Here is a 26,847-nt window from a genome sequence, read left to right as displayed (position 1 = left end):
CGGCTAGTTTTGCACACTTATTTGCGTAATTTTGGATTTTGTTGCTTTTTGTTTAGTTCCTTTTCCACTTGCTAGTCATTGCTAATTGTTTGTTTAGCTTTGGTGAATGCAAAGAAGATCTCAAGGACCACCTACTCACAACCTTGATCACGAAATCGACCGAACCTTGAGACAAGTCCGTAGACTCTATCAAGAAGAGGGAAGAGGTTTTGGTGCAATTTTTGATAGTGAAAGTGATTCTTGTTCCTCACATTCCCAAGGTGACGAAATGGCGGGACAACAATTGGATGTATTATTCCGTGAGTTCGGTAATCCAGAGGATTATGAGCTCACCGGTGGGATATTGTTATCCGTCACTGAGACTAACTTCACCATCCATTCTCAATATACAAGAATGGTTCAAGCGGAGCAATTCTCGGGTTCGCCAAGTGAAGACCCCATTGAGCACCTTGATAGGTTCCTCGAACTCTGTGCCATGATACAAACCAACCAAGTTTCTCAAGAATACATCCGGATGCACCTATTTCGACAATCTCTTGCGGGGAGAGCAAAGAAGTGGCTCAAGCAAGTCAAGCCTAATTCTCTCACGACATGGAGGGAAATTGTGCAAGCATTCTTGAAGAGATTCATCTCCGAGGAGAAAACCTCCGAGATGAGGAGGAAGATAGCATCTTTTGAACAAGAGGCGGAGGAGAGTCTTAGTGAAGCTTGGGAGAGGTTTAAGGAGTTGGTGCAAGCATGTCCTCACCATGAGTACAATCAAAGCTTACTCATGAGGTTCTTCTATGATGGTTTGGAACCGATGTCCCGAGCTAATTTGGATGCGGGAGCGGGTGGACAATTGATCAAAGTCCCTCAAAATCAAGTTGAAGCAACGATCGAAGAGGTAGTTAAAAATTACTCTTGGGGAGGAAGAAGGAGGAATGCACCAAAGAAAGGTGGGAAGTATGAGTTGGAGAAGGTCGATCAATTGCAACATCAAATTGAGATGTTGACAAAAGGGCTTGCCAAGTTGAATACAAGTGTTGCTAGTGGTTCAAGCTCCTCCCAAGTCAACTCTTTCTCTTGTCAAAATTGTGGTGGCACCAACCATGATACATCCTATTGTGGCGGGTTGAGCCCGGAGCATGTAGCGGCATACAACACAAGGCAAGAAAGGTATAGGGGAAATGGTGGAGGAGTAGCTTGGAGACAACCACCACCCGGATTTGCAAACCAACCTCAACAATGGAATCAACAGGCTCAACAACCATACAATTCCAACACCCAATATCAAAACCCTCCTCCATTCCAAACCCAAAATCAAAGAGGAAACTACCCAAGAAACAACCAAAGCAATAATCAACACCAATACCAAAATCAAACCCAAGCAACTTAAAGAAGTCAAGAGCAAGCATCTCAACCCGATTCTACTCAAACTCAAATTCTTCAACAACTTCAAGCCATGAATCAACAAATGCAAGAAGTCAAGGCTCATAACAAGATGGTTGATTCACAACTAGCACAATTGGCCGAGAGAGTTTCTTTTAACTCATCTTCCACTTTGCCCGGACAATCACAAACCAACCCTTCCAATATTGTAAAACCCGACTCTTGCAAGGCAATCACATTGAGATCGGGTACATCTTATGAGAGTCCCAAGGAAGAAGATGGTAAGGAAAAGGAGGGAGAAGAAGAGATGAGTGATGATAAGAAAGTTGAAGAAGAGAAGGTTGATGAGAAAGAGAAGAGTATGGAGAAAAAGAAGACTAAGGATGTGGTGACATCCTCAACTTCTAGTGAGGCTAGAAACCTTGATGGACCGGTTCCTTTTCCCGGTTGGCTTGCGGAGAGAAAATTGAACGATAAATTTGCAAGGTTTCTAAGTGTGATGAAAAACTTACACATTAACCTCCCTTTCATTGAAGTTGTCACACAAATGCCTTCATACTCCAAGTTCTTGAAAGACATTCTCACCAAAAAAAGGAAGCTCAATGATGAGCTTATCACTCTTCCCCATCAAGTGAGTGCACTTGTTCAACACAAAATGCCCAAGAAGCAAAAGGACCCGGGAAGCTTTACCTTGCCGGTAAAAATTGGGAACATGGAAGCTAGGGGTGCCCTAGCCGACCTCGGAGCAAGTGTTAGTTTAATCCCTCTATCCATTGCTCAAAAGCTTAACATTGAGATGATCCCCACTAGGAAAACCATTCAACTGGCCGATTGATCGATGAAGCTACCTTGTGGCGAGCTTGAAGATGTCCCTATTCAAGTTGGACATATCTATGTGCCATGTGACTTTGTGGTGATGGATATGGAAGAAGATGTGGATACACCTTTGACTTGGGCCGTGAAGCTCTTAAAACTTTGGGGGCGGTAATCAATTGCAAAAATAATACCATTACATGTGAAGTGGCCGATGAAAAAATTGTCTTTGAATTCTCTAAGCTACTCAAAACCCCCATGGTTGAGAAGTGTTATAGGGTCGATGTTGTCAATGAAGAGCTAGATCATTTGGGAAGGGTTGTCATGAGTCCTAAAGATCCTATGGCCGAAGCTCTCACATGTGAGGAAGATTACTTCTCCCAAGAAGCAAAGGAATTTTCTATGGCCATTGAAGAGCCAAAAAGGAAGAAGAGAACGGTACTAAGCATGATGAGCTTGAGCATAAGGAGGAAAAATTGGAGGAGAGTTCTAAGCCTCCTCCCAAGGTAGAACTCAAACCCCTTCCCCCTTCTTTGAAATATGCTTATCTTGGAAATGAAGGAGAATACCCCATTATTGTCAATGCTTCCCTTAATGGTATTGATTTGGAAAAATTGATTGTTGTTTTGAGAAAATATAGAAATTTGATAGGGTATAGCATTGACGATATTAAGGGTATTAGCCCTTCTTTATGTATGCATCGTATTCACCTTGAGGATGATCAATCCACCTCCATTGAACCTCAAAGGAGGTTAAACCCCAACCTCCAAGAGGTAGTTAAGAAGGAAATTTTGAAATTGCGTGAGGCGGGTATAATCTATGCTATCTCCGATAGCAAGTGGGTTAGCCCGGTTCACGTGGTCCCCAAAAAGGGTGGAATGACCATTGTCAAGGGAGAAGGAGGAGAGGAAATCTCCACCCGGACGGTCACCGGGTGGAGGATATGCATTGATTATAGGAAGTTGAACAAGAACACTAAGAAAGATCATTTTCCTCTCCCCTTCATGGATCAAATGTTGGAAAGACTCTCCCATCATGCTTTCTTTTGCTTTTTGGATGGATACTCCGGCTTTTTCCAAATCCCTATCCATCCAAATGATCAAGAGAAAACTACTTTTACGTGTCCATATGGGACATTTGCGTACCGAAGAATGCCATTCGGGTTATGCAATGCTCCCTCAACTTTCCAACGATGCATGACTTCCATTTTTTCTGAAATGCTTGAGAATGAAATTGAAGTTTTTATGGATGATTTTAGTGTTGGTGGATCGTCTTTTGACACATGCCTTATTAACCTTGAAAAAGTTTTGAAAAGGTGTCAAGAGACGAGTTTAGTGTTGAATTGGGAAAAATGCCATTTTATGGTCAAGGAAGGTATTGTCCTAGGCCATAAAGTATCAAAAAAGGGAATTGAAGTAGACTCGGCTAAGGTTTCGGTGATTGCTAAGTTGCCCCCTCCTACCTCCGTCACGGGAGTGAGAGCTTTTCTTGGGCATGCCGGTTTTTACCGGAGGTTTATCAAAAAAATTTCATCTATCGCCAAACCCTTAACCGAGTTACTCAAAAAGGATGTTGTGTTCAATTTTGATGAGGGTTGCCTTGAGGCATTTCAAAAGCTCAAGGAAGCCCTCATCTCTTCTCCTGTGGTGCAAGCTCCGGATTGGAGCTTGCCTTTTGAGCTAATGTGCGATGCAAGTGATTTTGCTGTAGGTGCCGTGCTTGGGAAAAAGAAAGAAGGAAGATCTTGTGTCATCTACTACGCAAGTAGAACCCTCGACGAAGCTCAAAAGAATTATACCACAACGGAGAAGGAAATGCTAGCGGTTGTCTTTGCCATGGATAAGTTCCGGTCTTACCTTATATGCTCAAAGGTGATAGTCTACACGGATCACATCGCGGTCCGCTACCTTATGACCTAAAAGGAAGCAAAACCGCGTCTCATTCGTTGGGTTCTTTATCTCCAAGACTTTGACATGGAGATGAGGGACAAAAAGGGGGCGGAAAATTATGTAGCGGACCATCTATCGAGACTTCCTTTTGAGAATAAAGAAGACGTGCCTATCAATGAAGAATTGGGTATTGAGGCTCTTATGGCCATTGCATCAACACCAAGCCCTTGGTATGTGGACATTGCCAATTACTTAGCACGTGGTGTCGTTCCCCCGGATTTCTCCTCTCAACAAAAGAAAAGGTTTTTCAAAGAAGTGAGGAGGTATTTTTGGAACGATCCTTATCTATTCAAGCAATGTGGAGATGGGCTTTTTAGAAAATGTGTTCCGGATCATGAGATCTAAGGGGTGCTTGAGCTTGTCATTCATTGCCATGTGGTGGGCATGGAGGAGTAGAAAAGACCGTGGCTAAAATTTCTCAATCTCTTCTTTGGTGGCCAACAATGCACAAGGATGCCCACAAATTCATATCTAGATGTGATAAGTGCCAAAGAAGTGGGGGCATAACCAAGCGTGATGAAATGCCTCAACAAAATATTTTGGAGGTTGAACCCTTTGATGTATGGGGGGTCGACTTTATGGGGCCTTTCGTTTCTTCTTGTGGCAATCTCTATATATTGGTGGTGGTGGACTACGTGACCAAGTGGATCGAAGCTATACCCTCGCCCACCAATGACCACAAGGTTGTGCTCAAGCTTCTAAAAAAGATCATCTTCCCAAGATTCGGGGTCCCAAGAGTTCTTATTAGCGATGGTGGTTCTCACTTCGCCAAGAAACAACTTGAAGCTCTCCTCAAACTCTATGGGGTTCATCATAAAATCGGCCTACCATACCACCCCCAAACTCAAGGACAAGTGGAAGTATCAAATAGGGAGATCAAGAACCTTCTTGAGAGGATGGTGAACAAGTCTAGAAAAGATTGGTCTCTCAAACTTGATGATACGCTTTGGGCTCTAAGGATGGCTTACAAGACCCCGATTGGTACTACTCCTTACCGATTGGTCTATGGAAAGGCTTGTCATTTGCCGGTCGAGTTAGAGTACAAAGCTTGGTGGGCGATCAAAGGGCTCAATATGGATATGACCTTGGCGGGCAAAAAGAGGCTACTTAAGCTCAATGAACTTGAGGAGCTCCGCTATGATGCCTATGAGAACTCGAAACTCTACAAGGAGAGAACCAAGAGGTGGCACGACCAACATATAAGGAACAAGAGCTTTAAGGTTGGGGACAAGGTTTTGTTATTCAATTCTAGGCTCCGTTTGTTCCCCGGAAAACTTAAGTCTAAATGGTCGGGGCCTTTCACAATTTCAAAAACAACTCCTTATGGGTCCTTTGAGTTAGAAGCGAATGGGAACAAGTTCATGGTCAACGGCCACCGTTTAAAGCTCTACCATTGCAATGATCAAATTGGCATGATTGAGTGCATGAGGCTCGATCCGCCGGATCCTAAGTCACTTTCTTGATGATAATGTGAAATGGTCAAGCTAATGACCTTATAAAGAAGCGCTTTTCGGGAGGCAACCCGAATTCTCAACCCTTTTTGATTTTGTGTCTTTGGGTGCATGATCTATTAAGTTGGGTTTGGAGAAGAGAAGGAGTTTGGAGAAATAGGAAGTGGAGATGCCCAGAGAGGACCCTGGAGAGGGCGCGCACAGGCCACCCGCGGGCGCGGCCCATAGGCCCGCGGGCGCGGCCCATAGGCCCGCGGGCGCGGCCCATAGGCCCGCGGGCACGACAAGCCCCTCCCCTGTTTTCAAGATAAAGCGGAGATGCCTGGGTCATAACTGGAGAGGGCGCGCACAGAAGGCCCCGCGGGCGCGGCAGGGGTTTTCAGTTTTTTTCCACATAAAATGGAGATGGCTCAGGGATAAAGAGAGCGGGCGCGGGCAGAGTTAGCCGCGGGCGCGGCGTGCTCCACCGCGGGCGCGGACAGGCACCGCCGCGGGCGCGCAGTTCCACCCTGCGGGCGCGGCATCCTGCAGTCCAGAAAAACAGAAACCTGAAACCCTAAAGCCGCGGGCGCGGCTTACGATCCCGCGGGCGCGGTCAGAGTATGCCGCGGGCGCGGCCCTTCAGGGCTGCGACTTCTCCTTTAATTTTCAGCCATATGCCCGAAAACACAATCAGTTTTTTTTCCCCTTTTCTCTCTCTACTCCTTACTCCATTCCAAACCCTAACCCATTCCTCTTAAATTTCTCAATTCATCAAATTCCATCAAATTTCAACAATTCCCTCACTCTTTTACAATTTTTCTCACCAAAAATCTGAAATTTCATCCTTTAAAACCCCCAATTTCGGTATTCCTCTTTGTGTGGCAATTTCTTTCACCATTGGAGGGTTCTTGGAGGAAGTCTTGATTTCTTCTTCAAGGGGATAGTAGGAGCAATTATTGGTATCCATTTTGGTATACATTTCTTCCTTACTCTCATTTACCTTTGAATTTGAAACATGCTTTTGGTTGAGAAATTGTATGTTTATGAATTTTCATGTTGAAATTTTTGATTGGTGCATGCCTATATTGTATTCAATCATCATCTTAAGCATTATTAATTGTTGAGTTGTTGTTTGTGTTAGTTTGTTCCTTGTCATAGATTGCTTGCTTGTGGTTTGAACTTGGTGATTCTTGGTTTTGGAGATTGTTGTAGTGTGATTATTGTGAGTGATTGTTTTGGAATTGGACTGCAATTTGATATTGGTGACAATGGTTTTCGGTTCTAAGAAGAGAAAAAGTGGGAAGGAACTCCAAGGTTCATCCTCTTCCAACCCCCAACAAAATGAACCTACACCCCAAACCGCTCCACCACCTTTACCACCCCTCAAATTCCATAACAAAAACCACAAACCCATCTATGACAACCTCCTAAACAGAAAATTGAGACCAACCGAGCATTACCATCACTCCACCACAACCAAGCTTGGTATCGATGAGGATTGTTGGTTCTTGTTCAACAACCTCGGACTCGGTTCCTTTGTGTCAAGTGCCTATCGAACCTACAAAGAGCCTACCCTAGAGTTTCTTGCTTCCTTCGAAACTCATGCCGCAGGAGATAATGATCTCTCCATCTCCTTCCAACTCTTTAACAAAAAAGAAACCTTCACCCTCCGCCAGTTTAACCAACTGCTGGATTTCAACCCCGATGCCGATATGTTCTTTCCCGAACATGCGGGCCTCCATGCTTATGAGCCCCTTCACTGGTGGAAGGTCATTTCGAGAATGGACGCCTTCAACTCCAAGTACTCTTTAGCCAGTCAGATCATGCACCCAGCCATCAGACTTCTGCATCGAATCCTTGGGTACACGGTCTTTAATAAACAGGACTTGGGGAAGATTACAACCGAGGAAATCCGACTATTATGGCTAGCTACGCAGCCGGAAATTGGGCACAGAATGAACTTCGGGTTTCTATTCACCAAATGCATTGAGAGTGTCCAGTCGGGTACAAGGAAAGGTGAAATTCATTTTGGAGGGATGGTAACTCGGATAGCCGAGAAGCTGGGGCATTTGGCTAAGCTCGAATCTTGCACCCCCGTAGGGAAGAGTGATGGGAGTGATATCTGGCTCGACCTCGACCAACTAAAAACCATGAAGTTCATCGCAGATACCGAGGATCGAGGAAAGACTTGGAGCTTACTTGTCTCCCACGAGCACCACTGTTTCCTGCCCAAGCCGGAATTCACTTCTTTCACAAGGGAAGGAGTCAATTACCCATGGTGGGTAAAGAAGGACTCAGGCGTCCTTCCTAGCGCTAGGATGGTCACGGGGGAGGGGTCCGGCCAAAGCAATGTGGGCACAGAGGATGAGTTCCACCACCAACAACAACAACAAGGATCAAGGCAACAACAACAACATCATCAACCTGACTACCAACAAATGGAGGCAATGCGAGCCCAAATGGAAAGCATGCAACTCGGCATGCAAGGTATGTTTGCTTCCCACCAACACCTCTCTTACCAAACCAACGCCTTATATGATTTGAGTGTGCGTAGAGGGGATGTCACTCCCCCGGTCAACTACCCTTATGTGCCGGCCCAACAAGGGCCCGTGCCATCTTGGGGGGGTGACAACCTACCTACGTACCCATATTGGCAAGGGACCTCGAACCCTACTGTGCCTAGGCGTGATTTCCCTGATGAGTCCGGTCATTATGATTATCGGGTTTCGGGTGGGAGTGATTACAGGGGTGATCCTAACTACCCCTATGTCGACCCCTCTCACCCCGACCCCCTTGTCCAACCCGAGCCATATGACCAGTTATCCGCGTCCCAGCTTGACCTCTTCAAAGGTCATTATGGGTGGCCACCTGGCTACTCCGGAGGTTGGGACCCCTATGGCCCCCCATCGGGTTTCTCCTACGACGATGGGAGCGCGGATAACGACGGTTCCGACTCTAGTAGCCATTAGTTTCCCCCTTGTTCTTTTTGTTCCCTCCCTTTGTCTTCCCCCCCTATTACTTTTCCTCACGCCGCATCGAGGACGACGCTTTACTCTAGTGTGGGGGGGGGGGTGTCTGAGTCAAAGGAGAGTGTTAGGGAATGCTTGAGGCGAGTGTGGGGGAAGGCACCTAAGACTCAAGGGACTATTTAGGGGTTTTGGGTGTAGGTGTCGTTGGTAGCGTTGTTGTTGTCTGGTGTCTATGATGTCCGTTTCTATGATGATGATGATACGATGACAATGTTTTGATGATAATGACTCTATAATGATGGGATATTTGGGTAGTAGGTCATACCCAAAGAATTTAGTTCATGGATTTTTTTCTCTCTCTCTAGTACTAACGTTCTTTTCTTTGTAGTGCTTGCCTTGTTTTTCTTTGTTTTCCTCTCTTTTGTAGCTTGGAAGAAATTGAAAGCGACATGTGGAGGCACGGTAAATCGCTTGGTTGCTTTATTTTTTTTCTTCAAGAGACATTGGTGAGATCTTTCCTTTACTTTTCTTTTCTTTTCTCGTGTCGTGTTTAGTTTAGGCTTTAGCTTAGGAAAGAGTTGAATGGTTCGAGGATGTTTGCATGCGGTTCCAAGGAACCTGGGATCGTTGGTATTGAGACCAAACGATCACTTGTATGTCGATTGGGATTTATTTGAATCTTTAAGCCTCTCATATGAACCTTCTTGATTCTCTCTTTCCTTTGTTCTACTTCCTTTTGTGTGATAAGCATAATTATGGCATGATGATATGAATGTGTTTTGGAACTTGCTTGCTACATTTGGATTCTATCTCCGTGATGATGCATCCTTGAATGTTTGTCCTTTTTCTTTACTATGTGATGAGGTGCACATTTCGAGATTGTTGTTGATTGAATTAGACGAGCCTTAGTTAAGGTAGCATGGGTAAGAACTTGTGAGGGCGTTTGAACCCCTAGTTCGCGGGATGTGGTAAGATGGAGTTGCTCCCTGTAGTGGATTTGAAGCCCTCTAGTTGGTATTTGCTTACCTTTCTCATCCCTTGTGAGGTTCTCTTGTTCATGCCTTCATCAACTTGTTGAGCGGCGTATTAGGATCCTCGACTATGCATATTTGAATCCTTGTGTTGACTATTAGCTCCCAAGATTGCGACCTTGGACTTTTGAGAGAGGAAAAGGGCACCATTTCTCATTTTTGTTTATTTTCTCTTTTATTTAGTTACAAATTTGATTTTTCTCTTTGCATCATCCCTCTTGCCAACCAATTTGAGCCTAATGTTTTCCCATTCTTGTCTCAACCTCATTACAAGCCTAGAAACCTATGTTTACTAACCCCTATTAGTTAATGAAGCAATGGCTTTGCGAGGCGAGTGTGAAAGAGCGTCATGAATGTGAACGTGAATCATTTGTGGAATTGGTTTGTAATTCTAGAGTTGAATATGTAAAGAAGTTTGAAAAAAAAAAACCTTTATTTGATGAAATGAGAAATTTATTTATCTTGTATATATACTTGAATAAAGGGTGGTGATGCGAATGAAATCAAAATGTTTGGATATTCGTTTGAGTTGTGGTTGTGTTTTGAGTTTTGACCTTCAGGATCCCCCTTTCTCTTGCTTCACTTAGGAATTACCGCCACTATTTCAAATTGAATATTCCGACCTCTACCTTAAGCCGTGTCAGCACAACCCTTGTGAAGCCCCTTTGCCTTTAAGAGTGCATGGTCAACAACCGGTGGAGGGAGATGGTTCTCAACGCTATGGAAGGAACGTGCATAGTTGAGATGTCGGGATGATCTTTTACTTCCTCAAATTAAATCTTTTTCCGGTTCCTTCGTGGAATCATGAGGAGCCATCTAGGGGGACGATTTGAAGCTAGTGGGGAGAACGCGGACCGTTTTAGAGGGGATTAGGGCGAAAGATGACTCACTAGTTCTCTATGCTTAGTTGAGGCTCGACTCTTGCAATCTCTAACATCTTGAGGCGTGCATGCATCACGTAGTTGAGAATAGCTAATACTCTTTGACGTTTTTGTCATGGTTGAGTCCAGATAAAGCAATTGTTCTTTGGATCTCTTATGCTGTTTTTCCCAAAACCATGCCATATTATGTTTGTCTTTGTGGTGTTTGATTTTTCTTTCTCTCTTTGTCTTGCTTGAGGACAAGCAAGAGGCAAGTGTGGGGGATTTTGATGCGTGGCATTTATGCCACCATTTTAACCCCTTTTTACTACCGATTTCCCCCGGATTTGTCACTTGCTTATGCCTATTTTAACCCCTTTTATCTTGATTTTAGTCACTTTAGCCCCCTCTCGTATTTTTCCTCCCCTTTTTGTCTTTTCTTCTAGTTTTTACCTCCTTTTCATGTGTTTTGACAGCTCCCAACGCTTATGTGCGATTCACGAATCAATAGCTCGAGTGGAGATGCCAAAGGAGCTTGGCAAAGGAGTGGAGATGCTAGGATGGAGAGGGCGCGCTGTTCTGATGGGCCGCGGGCGCGGACATGAAAAGTCTGAAGCCAGCAGAAGAAAGTAAAGATGGCGAGCCGCGGGCGCGGTGCAAATGTGCCGCGGGCGCGGCAAAGAAGCCTAGCGGGCGCGGCACTTAGGCCCGCGGGCGCGGCTTTATGGGTTTTACGAGGCTATTTACCCAGCTTGGAGAGGGCGCAGCTGCCTGTTCGGAGAGCCCTCTCCCTTGCCCTTTTTCTTCCTTTTGGTAGAAGACTATAAATAGTCCCTTGCTTGATTTTCTTAGCATCCACTATTCCATTGGCCCCAAAAATCATTGGTAGAGAGAGAAGTTCATGGTTTCTAGAGAGAGAAAACACTAGTGTTCAAGATTCAATCTTTGTAACCAAATATTCAAGCTTTCTTCTAGATTGTTGCTACTACTTTGATGATTTGGTAATCTTTAATCTTTATAATATCAATCTTTACTTTTGTTTCTCTAGTTTTTGATCTTCTTTGTTTTATTGATCTTACTTAAGTTTATTTCCATAAATATTCAAGCTTTATTAGTTTCTTTGATTTTCCTTTCAAGTTAGAATCATGTTAGGTTGTGTTGGTATTGAATACATGCTTATGTTAGTTTTTATGGCCATTCCCTTCCTTCTAGCTTAGGTTTTTAGCTAGGGAAGGGGGTGAAAATCATGTGTATTTGAATATCTATTGATTATTGATTGGGATTTATTCTTGAGTTGATGATTTGAGCTATAATATGCTTGGAGTTAGTGTGTGCACCTCTAATCCCAAGAATCTAGCCCTTGATTGAATGCATGAGAATGATTTAATCTAGGTGTGAATGATTTCGTCGACTTGCTTAAGTAGTTGCATGAGAATGAACTATTTTAGGTAGAGTTTATACTCCTAGAATCGGTTTCCTTTCGGTTTTCACTAGTACTCTTTGTTCATGATTGAATCCCCCTTTCCCTAGTGCTTTTGTCATTGTTATCTCTGTAATCTTGTCCATTTATTTGCTTTTAAAAGTGTTTAATCTATTTCCCTTATTTCTAGTTTATTCTAGGCTCAATAGTAGTTAGTTTGTCCATAGAATTCTTCAACACAAATTCAAATACCACCTTTTGTTATTAGCAATTTCTCCTCGATTTCGTATTAATTGTGTTAAACCCCCGTTTCCTTGGGAATCGACCCTACCTTACCGCTATCTAAAGCAAAATTTGATAGAGCTAGGATAGGAGTTATAAATTGTAATTTTGATCTAGGATAATAAACTAACGACCTATTGTCCACCGATCATCCCTAAACGCGTTTTCACTTCCCGTAACCTAAAAATTCCCTGTCTCACGCAAATTTGTACCGTGTCACGGGAAAGTTTCCCGTCTGAAGGTGGGATTTCCCGTGTCACGGTACACTTTGCCGTGTCGCGGGATACATTTTTAGGGTTTTTATCATTTTAGGGTTCCGTGTGCTCCCTCAGCACATTTTCTCTATAAATACCCCCTCATTTCTGATGTACGGGGCACCAATAATCATTCTCTCTCACCTTACACCAAAAATCATTCTCTTCTCCCTCTTTAACCTAATTTCTAGCCTCCTTATTCTTTCATAACAATTCCCCTAAGCACTCCAAGGAGTCTATATTTATCCCGAGGTTCCGTCCTTAAACCAAGGCGTGAAAGGTAGAATTAACTGAGGGTTTCGACTAAATCAACTCTACTTTTTATTTAATTTAATTGTTTCAATTTGATTTATATTTTAATTGAAGTTAGTAACAGTTTATTCATGATGTAGCAATTTAAAAGAACGCGCGGAATGTGAGTAATTAATTAATTTAGTTACTCTTATTTTATTTTCTTATTGCTAGTATCATGATTAGGTTATTTTGTATTTGGTTTGACTCACGTTATTATTATTAAATTGCTTCCAATATTAATGTTTATTCTATTATTTTTTATTGATCACCATATTTCATGTTAAAGGGAATATGTAATTGAAAATCACGCCTAATAAGATAATTTGGACAACCGGTTTAGGTTCCTTTTTAATCTTGTTGTTTAATCAAGTGATCACGATATTTTAGAATAATGTGTTGCATTAATATTCAACAAATTTAGCATAATAATAGTTTGGAGCGAATTGAATATTTTGTTTGTATGCCTTTGAGATCACATGAATGCTTTTCAATATAAGAATCAAGTAGAGGTCAATACGGGCGAATGTGACTCCGTGATTCACTTCGTACCATCATCCCCGATCCTCCTTTCGTGGTTCCGAACCATATGGAGTTAGTAATCTCATGGATTATGAATCGGGTGTAACCTTCACGGGTCAATCGTTGTGGCCTATCGTTGTCCCTTTAATCGTGGTTGCCTTTTATGATCCGTGAACGGTTTACAAGTTCCTTAAAAAACTTGTTGGCGGCTCCCTACTTTATTTGTCCCTAATCGTATTATGTTAATTCCCACTTCTTAAGAGTGCCAAGCATATTTCCAACATGCTTTTTAACGTAGGCGCACTTCGAACGACGCCTACAAGTGTACAAAAGGGTAAGTGTTCCAATGTCTTTGATACGAAAATATCTTCGATAAGAACACGTCTTTGATTGCGTCTCTTATCGAGTGCTCGGTACCGTGCCTTAGAAACATGAATGCCAAGTGAGTGATAGACCGCATGATCGGGATTGCCCACACTTATAAAAATAAAATAAATGCTAAAGCAAAAAAGAGATAAAAAAAAGAATAGAAACTCAAGCATAAAAATATAAAGATTCAAAAGCAAGGTTGCACACCTTGGGGGATTATCTAGGGTCTTGAGCCTTTTTATCCCCTTCTTCTTTAACCTTTAGCCTAACCATGTTAAAACCCTTAATAAGACCTTTTTGAGGTATACACACTTGTGCAAGGTTCGGCTAGAGCTACGTTCGGCCTGATTCCTAACGGATACGTAGGCAACTTCACATAGAGGTGCGGCCGTAATAAACATGCATTCATATTCATATTCACACACTTACACCATGATCACATCAAGGGATCTCCAATGCTCATCTCTATTCACTTAGAGCTAGACTTGGGGGCTTGATCCTTACATTATTAGCTTGTCTAGCCTAAGGGTCACCATCATTTGGCTCTTTTAAAAATAATATCTTTCCACACACTTAGCTCTTGTGGCCTAACTTTAGTGTAACTTTCACTCACATCACAGATACATGACCAAATATACTTTCCCTTAGGAACCCTTTGTCATGAAATCTTAATGCTGAAGCATGCTTCGTTAAAATCACTCGTAATTGTCATTGCATTACAAAGTATGAAGTACTTAGCCTCCGTGCCTAAGTTACCCAAATACTTTTACCATAGAGTCAACCATTGAGATAGCCTAGGATGGATTAATCCTTGCACCTTGAGAGATAATATCAAACAACATTTGACTAAGCTCATTCAATGTGCATTTGAAAACTTCGATTCTTTTTTTCGCGTCTTTCTTTTTTTTGGGAGAAAGTCGGTACCCTCCACAAACAAAAATGACGGAAATTTTTTGCTTTTTGCATTTTCGAGTCGCAGGATCACATTACAATTCACACACGGGTCACGAGTCACATGTGTCATTTCACTTCGAGTCGAGTCAACCTCGAGTCAGTTAATCATATCGAGTCAATTATATACCTTGAGTCGTGTCAAGTCGATGAGTCAAGCAATGCTAAGCCTTAGGTCAACCCTAAGATGGTTAAAAAGATTAGCAAAGTTCTATAGTAAAAAATAAATACAGGTGCAGCAGAATAGGGAGGACCCTATCACACCGTCTGGCGGCAGAGTCAATTCCTGGCGCTAGAGATATCTCAGCAGCGACAGAGCTCGAAGCCTCTCAGAAAGGTGATTTCAACCTCATACAGCAATTTCGGGTTCCTTGGTACACCAGTTAGCCCCTATAAGCAATTTGACATGATTAAGTAGTCAGTTTGATACAATCACAATAAGTGATCGACCTGATGAAAGATCGTCTCACTTAGCTTAAACCTCTAATCACGGAGACACCGACATATTGGTTTTAGCGGAAGCAAAGTTCAGGCGAGCTTTAGAGATCGACAAACGTTGGTCTTCGGAAATTTTTCTTCAGAACATTATTGCAACAAATGTTCAAGTACCAAAGCTCTTTTGTTCAGAGACGCGTGGACATTTCTTTCAAGCTCTTTGCTCCAGAGACGCGTGGGCATATTATTCAAGATATTTTTTTTCAGAGACGCGTGAACATCTCCATCAAAGCTCTTTGCTCCAGAGACGCGTGGGCATATTATTCAAGCTCTTTTGTTCAGAGACGCATGAGCATCTCCATTCAAGAACTTTGCTCCAGAGACGCGTGGGCATATTATTCAAGCTCTTTTGTTTAGAGACGCGTGAACATCTCCATCAAAACTCTTTGCTCTAGAGACGAGTGGGCATATTATTCAAGCTCTTTTGTTCAGAGACGCGTGAGCATCTCCATCAAAGCTGTTTGCTCCAGAGTTGCGTGGGCATATTATTGAAGCTCTTTTGTTCAAAGACGCGTGAACATTTCCATCAAGCTCTTTTGCTCCAGAGACGTGTGGGCATATCATTCAAAAGCTCCTCTGTTTGGAGACGCGTGGACATATCATCAAAGATATCCTATTATCAAGCTCTTCGTTCAGAGACGCGTGGACACATAATTTAGAAGTTCATATTAAAAAAAAAGAAATGAAGCTCTTTGTTCAGAGGCGCGTGAACATATCTAAGAAAAAGGAAGATCTTTGTTCAGAGACGAGTAAACATCGAAATAGCAAGGTGGCGTTCCCTAGATTGTGGAGAGTTGTCACAAACAACTGAGGATTGTTTCAAGTGAAACAATCTTCGATAGTATTCCCTTGGACATGGAATATTATCAACGCGGAGGAGGATCGTTTCAGGCGAAGCAATCTTCTAATTTGGAAGCAGTTACAGGCGTAGCGGTTTTCAAGCAGGATGGCATGCTCTAGCTTGCAGGAGGTCATCAAAACAATCGGTTACTTTCAGAAACGTGTGCTCGACGGTGCAAGATACGCGTTTCTTAACTCTCCTATCTGTTTAACTAACACTAGTTTTGCAGGTATCGAAGTTACAAGAATGGTTTAGGATCGCAGAACGTTCAGAATCATTCTCCATCCCTATCGATACTTTGACTTTTGTTTTCGAAACTCGCGTTTCTCTAAACTCAGTCAAAATGGGGGCTTCTGTAGACACCCATTTGTGTCTCCCCAAAACACACCAGGTGATGAGTACCTTTCGCGTCGAATCATAATCGAATGAAGCGAAAGTGTGGAAAGTTTAGTGTTGCGGATAGTTGTTAATTTCTTTTCTCTTCTCTCTGTTTTTGAAAACTTATTTTAAGAAAACAGCCAATACAGTTTGGTTGGTTCATGATATGGGTCCAATAGTAGTGTTGTTGGATGGGGCTTGAAAAGAGCTTTCCAACGATATATTATAAGCCCAATTCCGGTATATATTCAGGAAGTTATGACCAATTTACTAAACTGGGTCCGGTTTGAGCCTTATATACGGCCCAATGATCTAGGGGAGGGCCTAATCTGATTTATCATTCCTAATGCAATTAGGAATGGTTTTAGTCTTCTAGATTCTTCTAGAAGGTTCTTCTCATTCCTAATTCAATTAGCATGATAAATTGACTTTTGTTGACTTTTCAGAGTTTTAATTAAAATCAAAGAACATTTTTGAGGAAAAGATACGATTTTATCCTCCAGTACGACAAACTTATCTGATATTCAAAAACGCGTCAAAAACAGGCGTGGCGCCTGGTGCCAGCTATTGGCGCCTGACGCTAATGTTGGCGCCTGGCGCCAATTAGCCAGCGTTGGCGCCAGCTCTGTTTAACGTGCGCCAATGCTCTGTTTTGGTATTTTATCTTTTTGGCTGATTTTCTCTATAAATAACGTATTAAAAACTCCGTTTTCATTCACCAATTCTCATCAACATTCATCTATATTCACCTACAATCAGTTTCTCAATTCTCATTCTCTTATAATTAATTCATCTCTCTCTTTCTTTCTCAAAACTTGCTTTTAAATACAAAATTCCGCATTCACAAGATCTAGATACACCAAGCCATATTCAAAGTTGCCTTCGCCCTAGGCGTGAAAGGTTTAATTTCTGAGGGTTTGGTCCCAAATCTCTATTTCAATTATTTAATTTAATTGTTGTTTTATTATTTTCCTTGAAGTTACTAACGTGTGTATTTTGTTATTAGAAAGAGGTAAGAGGCATCAAAGTAAGTACTTTAATTGATTTATTGATGTTATGATGTAGAAATCATATTTGTATTGTTATTATGATATTCCTAGTATCATGTCTAGGGTAACTTTAATACTAAATATGATTGTTACGATGCTTCCTATGTTCCTCCTAATATTAATGATTGTTAGTATCATGTCAGGGTTAAAGATTTGATTTTTATTGCTTAGTGACATGCTAGGGTTTGTTATTAATCTTGTTAGTATCATGCCTAGGATCTTGCTATTTTTATTATGCTTTAACATGATTTATGATTATTTTTATAATTGTTTTGATTATGATTATAATTTTATAATTATTATTATTATGATTAACATGATTATTTTTATGGTAATTATGATTATCATTATTATGTTGCTTGATATATTTATTGGTATTGCTTGATCACGCTTTTTATGCATGTTTAAAGGGAATTTGTACTTGTAATCATGCTTAATGAGATAATTAATAATCTTGTTAGGTTAATTTGATTATAATTTCAAGTGATTGCCAATAATAGTTTATTTGTGCATTAATATTCAACCAACATAGATAAACATGTTTAGGGTTAATCCTATTGATTGTATGTTAGTCAGAAAGCGCACATGAATACGATCAGAATAAAGTAGAGGCCTATTATTAGGGCAGGTTCAATCTCTTTTAGGTTGGATTTGTACCTTCATCCCCGAACCCTTATTTGGTTCTAGACCTTATGGAGTTGACGATCTCTTGGATCGTTAAGGGGTGTAACCTTCACCCTGTGAACGGTTTACAGGTTCCTAAAACTTGTTGGCGACTCTTTTTCTCTATCTTCTTCCCTTTTGGACGCCACCGTACTTAGTGTATGATCACAGTGGGGTTCAAGCTAGGGGTTAACGCTAGGGGTTAACATATCTAATTAGAGAAGAAAATCAATTTGCTGATGCCTTGGTAAGACTAGCCTCGATGGTTAGGATTCCCACGAAAATCGAGAAAATGCCTCTAATTATAGAAAAAAGGCACAAACCAGCATACATCCATGCTATAGAAGATGATGAAGTAGTCCAAGACAAAGAAGAAGAAGAAGAAGAAGAAGAAGAAGAAGAAGAAGAAGAAGAACTGTGGTACACGGATATACTCAATTACGTCACCAAAGGAGAATACCCTCCCCATGCTGAAAAAAGAGCAAAACGAGCTTTAAGACTTTTGGCTTCCCAATATGTACTCATAGACAACAAGCTACATAAAAGGGTACCTAAGGGTTGAGCTCTCTTATGTGTAGGGAAAAAGGACGCACAAAGAGCAATGAGGATAGTCCATGAAGGAATTTGTGGCACTCACATAAATGGCAAAATGTTAGTCCAAAAGATAATGCGAGAAGGATATTATTGGACTACAATGAATAGGGATTACCATCAATACGTAAAAAGATGCCCTAAGTGTCAAATCTATGCCAATTTACAACATATTTCTCCATCCTTTCTCTACACCTACACGTCATCATGGCCATTCACTACATGGGGAATTGACATCATTGGCAAAATCACTCCCCCAGGAACAGGAGGCCACAAATATATCCTAGTAGCAATTGATTACTTCACAAAGTGGGTCGAAGCGCAATCATACGCTAAACTCACTGAAAAACATGTAGCACTCTTTATCGAGAGAAATATTATTTGTCGATACGGAGTCCCACATGAAATGATAAGTGACAATGGAACTCACTTTCAAGCCGAATGTGAAGAATTGTTACAAAAATATGGCATTCAACATCATCATTCTTCCCCTTATAGACCTCAAGCAAATGGAGCAGTCGAGGCAGCTAATAAAAATCTAAAGATTACCATCGAGAAAATGACGGAAAGTTATAAAGATTGGCTTGACAAACTTCACTTCGCATTGTGGGGTTATCGCACGTCAATTCGCACATCAACAGGAAATACACCATTTTTCTTGGTATATGGAATGGATGTCGTACGACCTGTCGAACTAGAAATTCCATCTCTACGCATCGCGTTAGAGAGCAAACTCGATGAAGTTGAATGGACTAGGGCAAGATATGAAGAGTTAATTCTACTCGATGAAAAACGACTAGAAGCTCTACATCACACTCAGTGTTACCAAACTCGTAAGGCTAGGCATTTTAATAAGAAGGTCAAGACAAGAAACATCAAAGTAGGAGACTTGGTGTTAAAAGCATTAAGGAAAAATGTTTTAGATCCAAGGGGAAAATTTAGACCTAATTGGTCTGGACCCTACATTGTCAAAACAATCCTGTCAGGAGGTGCAGCAAAATTAACTGATATGGATGGCAATGAGTTCTCGAACATGAGAAATCTTGACCAACTTAAGAAATACTACCCATAACTACTTGAGTAGGACACTCAAGAGAGCTACGTTTGTCTTGATTCCTTAAGAATGAATACGTAGGCAACCCTTTACGGGTGCGGCTACTTTATTTTTTAAAAATTCTCGCATCCGAGAATTAATTAAAAATTCGACAGAAGATCGATGGAACATCGGCGTCACAGAAAAAAACTCTGGCGCCAGCCAATGATCGTTAGCGCCAGACGACGACATCCGTCGCCTGACGCCAGACTGCCGCAGCTGGCGCTAGTCTCCAAATCATGGCGCTAATTTAGAGTTAAAATTCTGGGAATATTAATTTCTGGAAAATTAATTTTTCGGTTTTCATTGCTTTAATAAAATAAATTTAAAGTAAATAATTTAATTAAAAGCTGGAATTTCATTAATAAAACAAATTACATTATTGATGGCATTTAATTAAAGCTTAAATAAATTAACTTTAAATAAAAAAATAAACTAAGTCTAATAATTGGAAATTAAGCAATGCTCTTAATCTTCTTTCTCTTTCTTAGCCCTTTTCCAATTTTTGTCTGCTTCTTCCTCCTCATCCATAACCTTAGCTAGTAGGAATCCTTTAGAGGACCTACATTTAATCTTGGAGTAGATAGTTTCCCCTTCAGCTAGGACTCCATGCTTCTTTTCTACCCAAGCTTTATTTTCTGTGGTGTCAGCTTTCCTTTTTCCCTTATCTTTTGCAGTACTCTTCTTCCTAGGCACTGTAGGTGTTATGAACTCAATTCTTTCACCTAAGAGTTCCTTAACAAGAATTACTTTGTCACCTAGACAACTCTTCACATCAGTTTTACTCTGATTTTTCTTCATGACCTTTGAAGGTTTCTTCAGAAGCCACCTTTTCACATCATTGGGTAAGGAAGGAGGAACCTTTTGGGTGATTACTTCCCATAATGGTCTAGCGCTCCAATAAGCATCAAACTTGTCCACTTCCTAGGAGACAGGGAACTCGTAGGGACGGCGAAGATCTCCGGAAAGAATAGTCTGAAGTAGGCTGTATTGTCTTTTTACCCTGCAACGATAATAAAAAGTCATACGGGACAAGCTTGGAAGACAGAAAAAGGTTGCTTGTTGACACCAACCATCCTCTATATTTTCCACCAAGGGATGACCCACTTGATGGCAAAATTGAAGGATTCGAAGACCTTCTTCCATTCATGGCGCCCCATCTTAGAGAAGCGTTTCTTCCTCCTCACGAAGCAATTTGGAGTGTACTTCTCAATGTTGTTTGGAGGGCTAATTAATTCCAGTCTTTCCATTAGCCACATCTGTAAAAAAAAAATTGTAATGCGAATAAATTATTATTACTATACAAAAATATATTTTTGATTTCTGTAATTAAAAATATTATTTTTTTCTACCTGTAATAAAATTGGAGAGCCCCGAAAAGGTACTTTTGGATTCCTCTTTAAGTCATCAAGACTAATCATAGTCTCTCTAACTATTAAAGGCATTGGATTTCTCCCTGATTCAATTTGTTCTAATATAGTGGTTATAATTGATTGACCCTCATTATTTTTACCACTAGTAAGAAAAAATTGATTAAGCATACATAACAAGAAAGCCCTTCTTCTATAAACATGAAAAGATTCGGAGTAAGGTCTATAAAAATAATGGCGAGCAAATTCTTTTAAATTAACTATGTTACCATCTACTATTTTTGATAGATCTCTGTCTTTTAAATTGAAGAAGCATTCAAAATCCTTATAATAATATGCATCTATTCTAGGGATTACTACAAGATCTATTGCAGGAAAACCTAAAATAGCACCAAATTCTTCCGGCAAAGGGCTAATCTCATCATACCCTATTTTAAAGCAAAGAGTATCTACATCCCAATATTCTAGAGCGGTATGAATAAAATCTGAGTCAAGATCTACCCCTTTGATACCATAAATACCCCCCAAGTGAAACACATCTAATTCTTTTCTTTCTTTGGCATTAAGTGACCGGCACCATTCATGGGTGTAGTTGGTGAAAGTCTTGGTGACTAGAGACATGATGTTATTTTTTCTAAAAGCTAAGAAATATTTTATTTGCTGAAATTATAAAAAGAATCGACTGGGCAGGGGGCTATTTATGCACAAAATCGGAGCAGTTTTAATCTGGGAATGAAGGATTCGGAGTCAGCGCTCTTTAGCGCCAGACGCCAACTCTTGGCGCCTGACGCCAGAGCCTGGCGCCAAACGCTAAGGGTAGCGCCTAGATCTACACCAAAACGGGTGAGCCAGCTGGCGCCAATTTGCCTCATCATACGCGCTTTTTTGCAAAACCGCGTTTTCGACTTAATTCGAGTCTGCTAACGACTTTACGGTTTCCTTATCTTTTTCTAATATAGTTATTATATTAATTATATTATTTTTTGGACTTTATTTAGACTAATTTTCAAGCTTTTTTTTATAAATCCAATATTTTATTTGACTTTTCCTTTTTTCATATTTTCTTTTTTGGGGGAGAAAGTCGGATACCCTCCATCAATAACAAAAATGACGGAATTTTTGCGCAAAATTATTTGTCACATTTCCTCGCACACACAAACATGCACATAATAATAATAAAAAAAAAATGAAAAAAAAAACATGATAAATAAAATAAACTCATAATAGTATGTATATACAAATATGTCTAAAAAATGATTCTAACTAAAAGGCAAAGTTCTATACAAAGTCAAAATAAATAATAAAAAAGCACAGGAACAAACTACGACGCCGCGGGACGTAAACCCATCATCGCATAAAACTCTGCTGTACGAGGAGTAACCTCTCCACCAGCTCCGGCTCCAGCTCCAGCATCAGCTCCAGTCTCCGCGGGAGGAGGAAAGCTCAACGTAGGACCCGTCCACCCAAGATCAACCTGAGGCTGAGGTTGCGAAGGCCGCTGCGATGACGAGCTAACCTCGTACATCCCACCACCTCTAAGAGCCGAGGTAGCCTCTCCCTGGCCTACCGGCGCAGCATGTGCACCCTCAGAAGAAGAACCCGAGCCCTCTACCGCCTCGGTACGGGCAGCCTCAGAATGACCACCCCGACCTCCCAAAGTAGTGCGGCGACGTCTCGAGCTATACCTCGCCGGATCCCTCCGCACCTCAGGCCTCATGCGGGTACGAGAAGGAATGGGCTGAACCTGCAAAAGAAATTAAAATCAGAAACAGGCAAAATAGAAGTGGTAATGCAAAATATAAGAAGAAAAACTACCTCCTGAACGGAGTCGTCCTGACGGCAGGTAGCCACGTTCCTCATCCGGACAAGCTGGCTCCGGAAGGCATCTATGCATCGTTCCATCGCTGAAACCACCTCGTGTGAGAACTGTTAAAGAAATAAGTCAGTAAACATACATAACATATATGGACAAAAGTTGCAAATAAACAAGCTTACCCGAGTCTGGTGGCGAGGAATCGACCGCTCCACGAAATGCTCGTCCTCGGGAGCCGGGGGAATCATCTCCTCAATCGGCCCATATGTCCCCTGATAATGGATAGACATACGGAGTGGCACGAACTCAGCAGCATCGTCCTGACAAGGCAAAACAAAATCAGTAAAGCATTACTTGGGGGCTACTTAATGAAAGATAAAAGCTAAAATCGTACCGCCACATCCTCGAAAGGTACAGGAACTAAAGCTAACAACGACAGTAGCTCCTCCCCATAGCATCGCCCAGGGATCGTGTAAGATCGCTAAGGGGTACCAGCTCCCTCTGACATGCTCACCAACTTCGTAGCGTTAAACATGTGACGTTGTGGAGGAGCAGGAACGACAAAGGTATCGGAGGAATGCTGAATAGCAACCCTATCTCCAAGATATGCAGTCGCTCCATAGGTCCCCAAGAAATAGCGACGCTCAGCAGAATACTACGCGGCTAACCTAGGGACTGCTAAGTCGACCCACGGTCGGTAAAACACCTTAGGCTAATGCAAAGAGCGTCAATATGGCAAGAATCTATCTAAGGCATCACAAAATGTCAAATAGGAAAGGAATCATACCGAGATGATCCAATCTCGAACATATGTAGTGGACATCCCCACACGGCGGCTGCCCCAGGAAGCGCTAACTGGAAGCCTGCGCAGCGACGGTCTCGCCTGCGCGGCGACGGTCTCGCCGGCGCAGCTGAGGGGAAGTACTCGTAGAACCAGATCTACAAGAAGACTAAAATGTAGAGCTAAACTTTATAGGGAATAAGGTTTACCTCTACGACCCTCCGAAAGCCGGACAAAGCAACATTCGTCCCAAAGGACCGATGTCGACACGAGTCCCGCAGCGCTCGAATGAAATCAGCATAGGCTAGGCTGGCCCAGTCATAAGTCCCGATCCGGTGTAGATCGCGGACGGCAGGAAGGTAGTAAAGCAGCGCCCTACTATCCTTGTTAGGGGAGAACATCCCTGACAGCAAGATGAGTGTTAAGATGCGCACCCGCTGCTCTCGGGTAGTCTCACCATTGTCAAGAGCCGCTGCTAGAGTCGAGCGACGAATCCCCCTAACGCTGAACTGAGTCGACTTCACCTCAGCTCGAGCCCGAATAGCAATCAAACCCAACAACTCCTGGACCTCAGGGGAAAAGACATCAATTCTGCTGTCGAACGGCAGTGGCACGGAGCTAAACTCCAGTCTTGTGATGAGACTGAAGTCGGTAGGAGTGACCATCATTTCACCCCAGGGAAAGTGGAAAGTGTTGGTGGTGTCCCTAAAGAACTCCACCAGAGCACGAAATACATGGTGACCCCCGCTGGAGGCAACCATTGCCTCAGAGGTCTCGAACAGCGCAATAAGACTGCAAGACTCCCATAGAAGTCTCGTCTGATTATCCCTGGCAATGTACATCTTGTACAGATCGCCCAAGCCATCACACCCGGAACCATGACAGCACGTCCTCCCAACTGTGATGCCGTGTCTCACCCTCTCAAGAATGTGATGGACGTGGGAAAAGTACAACGCCCGCTCATCCCACTCAGGGAGTCGACCTGCGAAGTAGACGGCTCGGCATCGGCCTCCACGGGCTCATGCTCCGTCGAACGTCTTGGGACCGTGAACCAGAACCTCGCTGTCTAGCCATGCAACATTGTGCAGAATTATCATAAATTAAGGTTCTATAGTATCTAAGGTTCGCCTAGCCGCATGATACTATGTTCGCAAAAAACAGAGTACGTAGTACTAAAACAGAGCACAAATTCAAATTGAGCATAACGGTATTTATCAAGCAATCAAACAATTTCTTGCAATACTATAGTAATTATTGTACAAATTGGACAAGAATTGCTAGCAAAAACATCAAGAACAAGCCACATTGTATTCCCGACCTTAAGAGGTCTAACAATGGAAATTTGTTCATTTCTTCACCAAATTGAGTCAAACAAGTAATTACTCCCAAGGCAATATATAAACATAATCAAGCAATTTCATGGCATAAAATTTGACAAACAAAGAGAACTAAGCATTCTAAGTTTCGAACTTTTAAGAAATTCGGGAATAAACACATGCAAAATTCATTAAAACCGTTGTGAGTTGGAAGAAAACTTAAATAGATCGGGAAAATGGATGAAATGAGCTTTGATTTGCAACAAATTTGAGCGAATTTGGTTGAGAAACGAGCAAGAACGAGTGAATTCGTGTTCTGGAAATTTTCGAGCAAAAAACGCGACGAGCAGCAGCGAAAATGAAGAAGAGAAGGGTATTTAATGAAAACCCGACTCTAGCGCCAAGCGTCAGACCTTGGCGTCAGCAGATAGGCTTTGGCGCCTGGCGCTAGCTCCAGCGTCTGGCGCTACAACCAGTTAAGTGGCGCTGACATTATTTCAGCGGCGCCAGAACGTTCAGCCACTCAGTACGGTTGTTCTAACCTTTTGCAATATATTTTGGGTTCTTGGTATGCCAATTAGCCCCTCTAAGCAATTTGACACGATTTTTAGTAATCAGCTTGATTACACAAAGTGATCAACCTGATGAAAGATCGTCTCACTTAGCTTAAAGCGCCTTAGCATTGGCTCATCGCAAAAGGCACTAACATACTGGTTCATTCGCAAAAGGCACCGAAATATTGTTCATTCAGCAAAAAAGGCACCGACATACAGGTTCAAGCAGCAAAAGCGCCGACGTACAGGCGTAGCGGAAGCAAAGTTCAAGCGAACTTTTAAAGATCGACAAGCGGAGATCTTTGGTAATTTCCTTTGGAAAATTATCGTAACAAATGAGGATAGCTTCAAGCGAGGATATCTTCGGAGTGTTCCCTAGATTGTGGAAAGTTGTCAAAAACAACCGAAGGTGATTTCAATCGAAGTTGTCTTCCATCATGTTCTCTTAGACATGGAAGATGGTCACAAAGCGGAAGAGGATCGTTTCAAGCGAAGCAATCTTCGATATTGAAGGCAGTTACAAGCGTAGCGGTTTTCAAGCGGGATGGCATTCTCTTGGCAGGAGGTCATCGAAACAATACAACAGCAGCAAATCGGTTACTTTCAGAGACGTGTGCTCGACGGTGCAAGAAATGCGTTTCTTAACTCTTTTATCTGTTTAACTAACGCTAGTTTGCAGGTATCGGTGTTGCAAGAGTGATTTAGGATCGCAGAACATTCTAAATCATTCTCCGTCCCCATCGCTACTTTGACTTTTGTTTTCGAAACTAGCGTTTCTCCAAACTCAGTCAAAGTGGGGGCTTCTGTAGACACCATTTGTGTCTCCCCAAAACCAAACCCAGTGATGAGTACCTTTCGCGTTTCTCTTCTCTCTGTTTTTGAGAACCTATTTTAAGAAAACAGCCAATCCAGTTTGGTTGGTCCACGATATGGGTCCAATAGTAGTGTAGTTGGATAGGGCTTGAAAAGAGCTTTCCAACGACATATTATTAATCCAATTCCGATGAACATTGAGGAAGTTATGGCCAAATTACCAAACTGGGCCTGGTTTGAGCCTTATATGCGGCCCAATGATTAAGAGGAGGGCCTAATATGGATTTATCATTCCTAATGCAATTAGGAATGGTTTTAGTCTTCTAAATTCTTCTAGAAGGTTCTTTTCATTCCTAATACAATTAGCATTGATAAATTGACTTTTGTTGACTTTTTAGAGTTTTAATCAGAATAAAAGAACGTTTTTGAGGAAAATACGATTTTATCCTCCTGTACGGCAATTTCTATCTGATTTTAAGAAAACACGTCAAATTCTTAGTCAGCGCCAAACGCCAGCTGTAGCGCCTGACGCTACGCTTGGCGCCTGGCGCTAGCCTTAGCGTCTGGCGCTAACG

At 41.9% G+C, this 26,847-nt stretch overlaps 1 protein-coding gene and 1 pseudogene across 1 annotated transcript; both read left to right on the top strand.

The window, feature by feature from the left end:
• Positions 1-268: 268 nt before the first annotated feature.
• On the top strand, positions 269-2,206 carry LOC110689463. Its single transcript, XM_021866251.1, has 2 exons — positions 269-791; positions 1,503-2,206. The coding sequence occupies exons 1-2, from the start codon at positions 269-271 to the stop codon at positions 2,204-2,206; spliced, it is 1,227 nt and encodes a 408-aa protein (XP_021721943.1).
• Positions 2,207-2,209: 3 nt separating this feature from the next.
• LOC110689462 overlaps positions 2,210-26,847 on the top strand; it is a 74,294-nt pseudogene continuing 49,656 nt past the window's right edge.

This window comes from Chenopodium quinoa, unplaced genomic scaffold, assembly GCF_001683475.1.
Source record: "Chenopodium quinoa cultivar QQ74 unplaced genomic scaffold, ASM168347v1, whole genome shotgun sequence".
Classification (NCBI taxonomy): domain Eukaryota; kingdom Viridiplantae; phylum Streptophyta; class Magnoliopsida; order Caryophyllales; family Amaranthaceae; genus Chenopodium; species Chenopodium quinoa.
This window is presented reverse-complemented; position numbering and strand designations above follow the sequence as displayed.

Bases quoted from the DNA above. Each gene is read 5' to 3' on its own strand.
- LOC110689463 (XM_021866251.1), top strand. From the start codon at position 269: ATGGCGGGACAACAATTGGATGTATTATTCCGTGAGTTCGGTAATCCA. The intron at 792-1,502 runs GTTTGGAACCGA...ATTCACAACTAG, and splicing joins CATGAGGTTCTTCTATGATG to CACAATTGGCCGAGAGAGTT.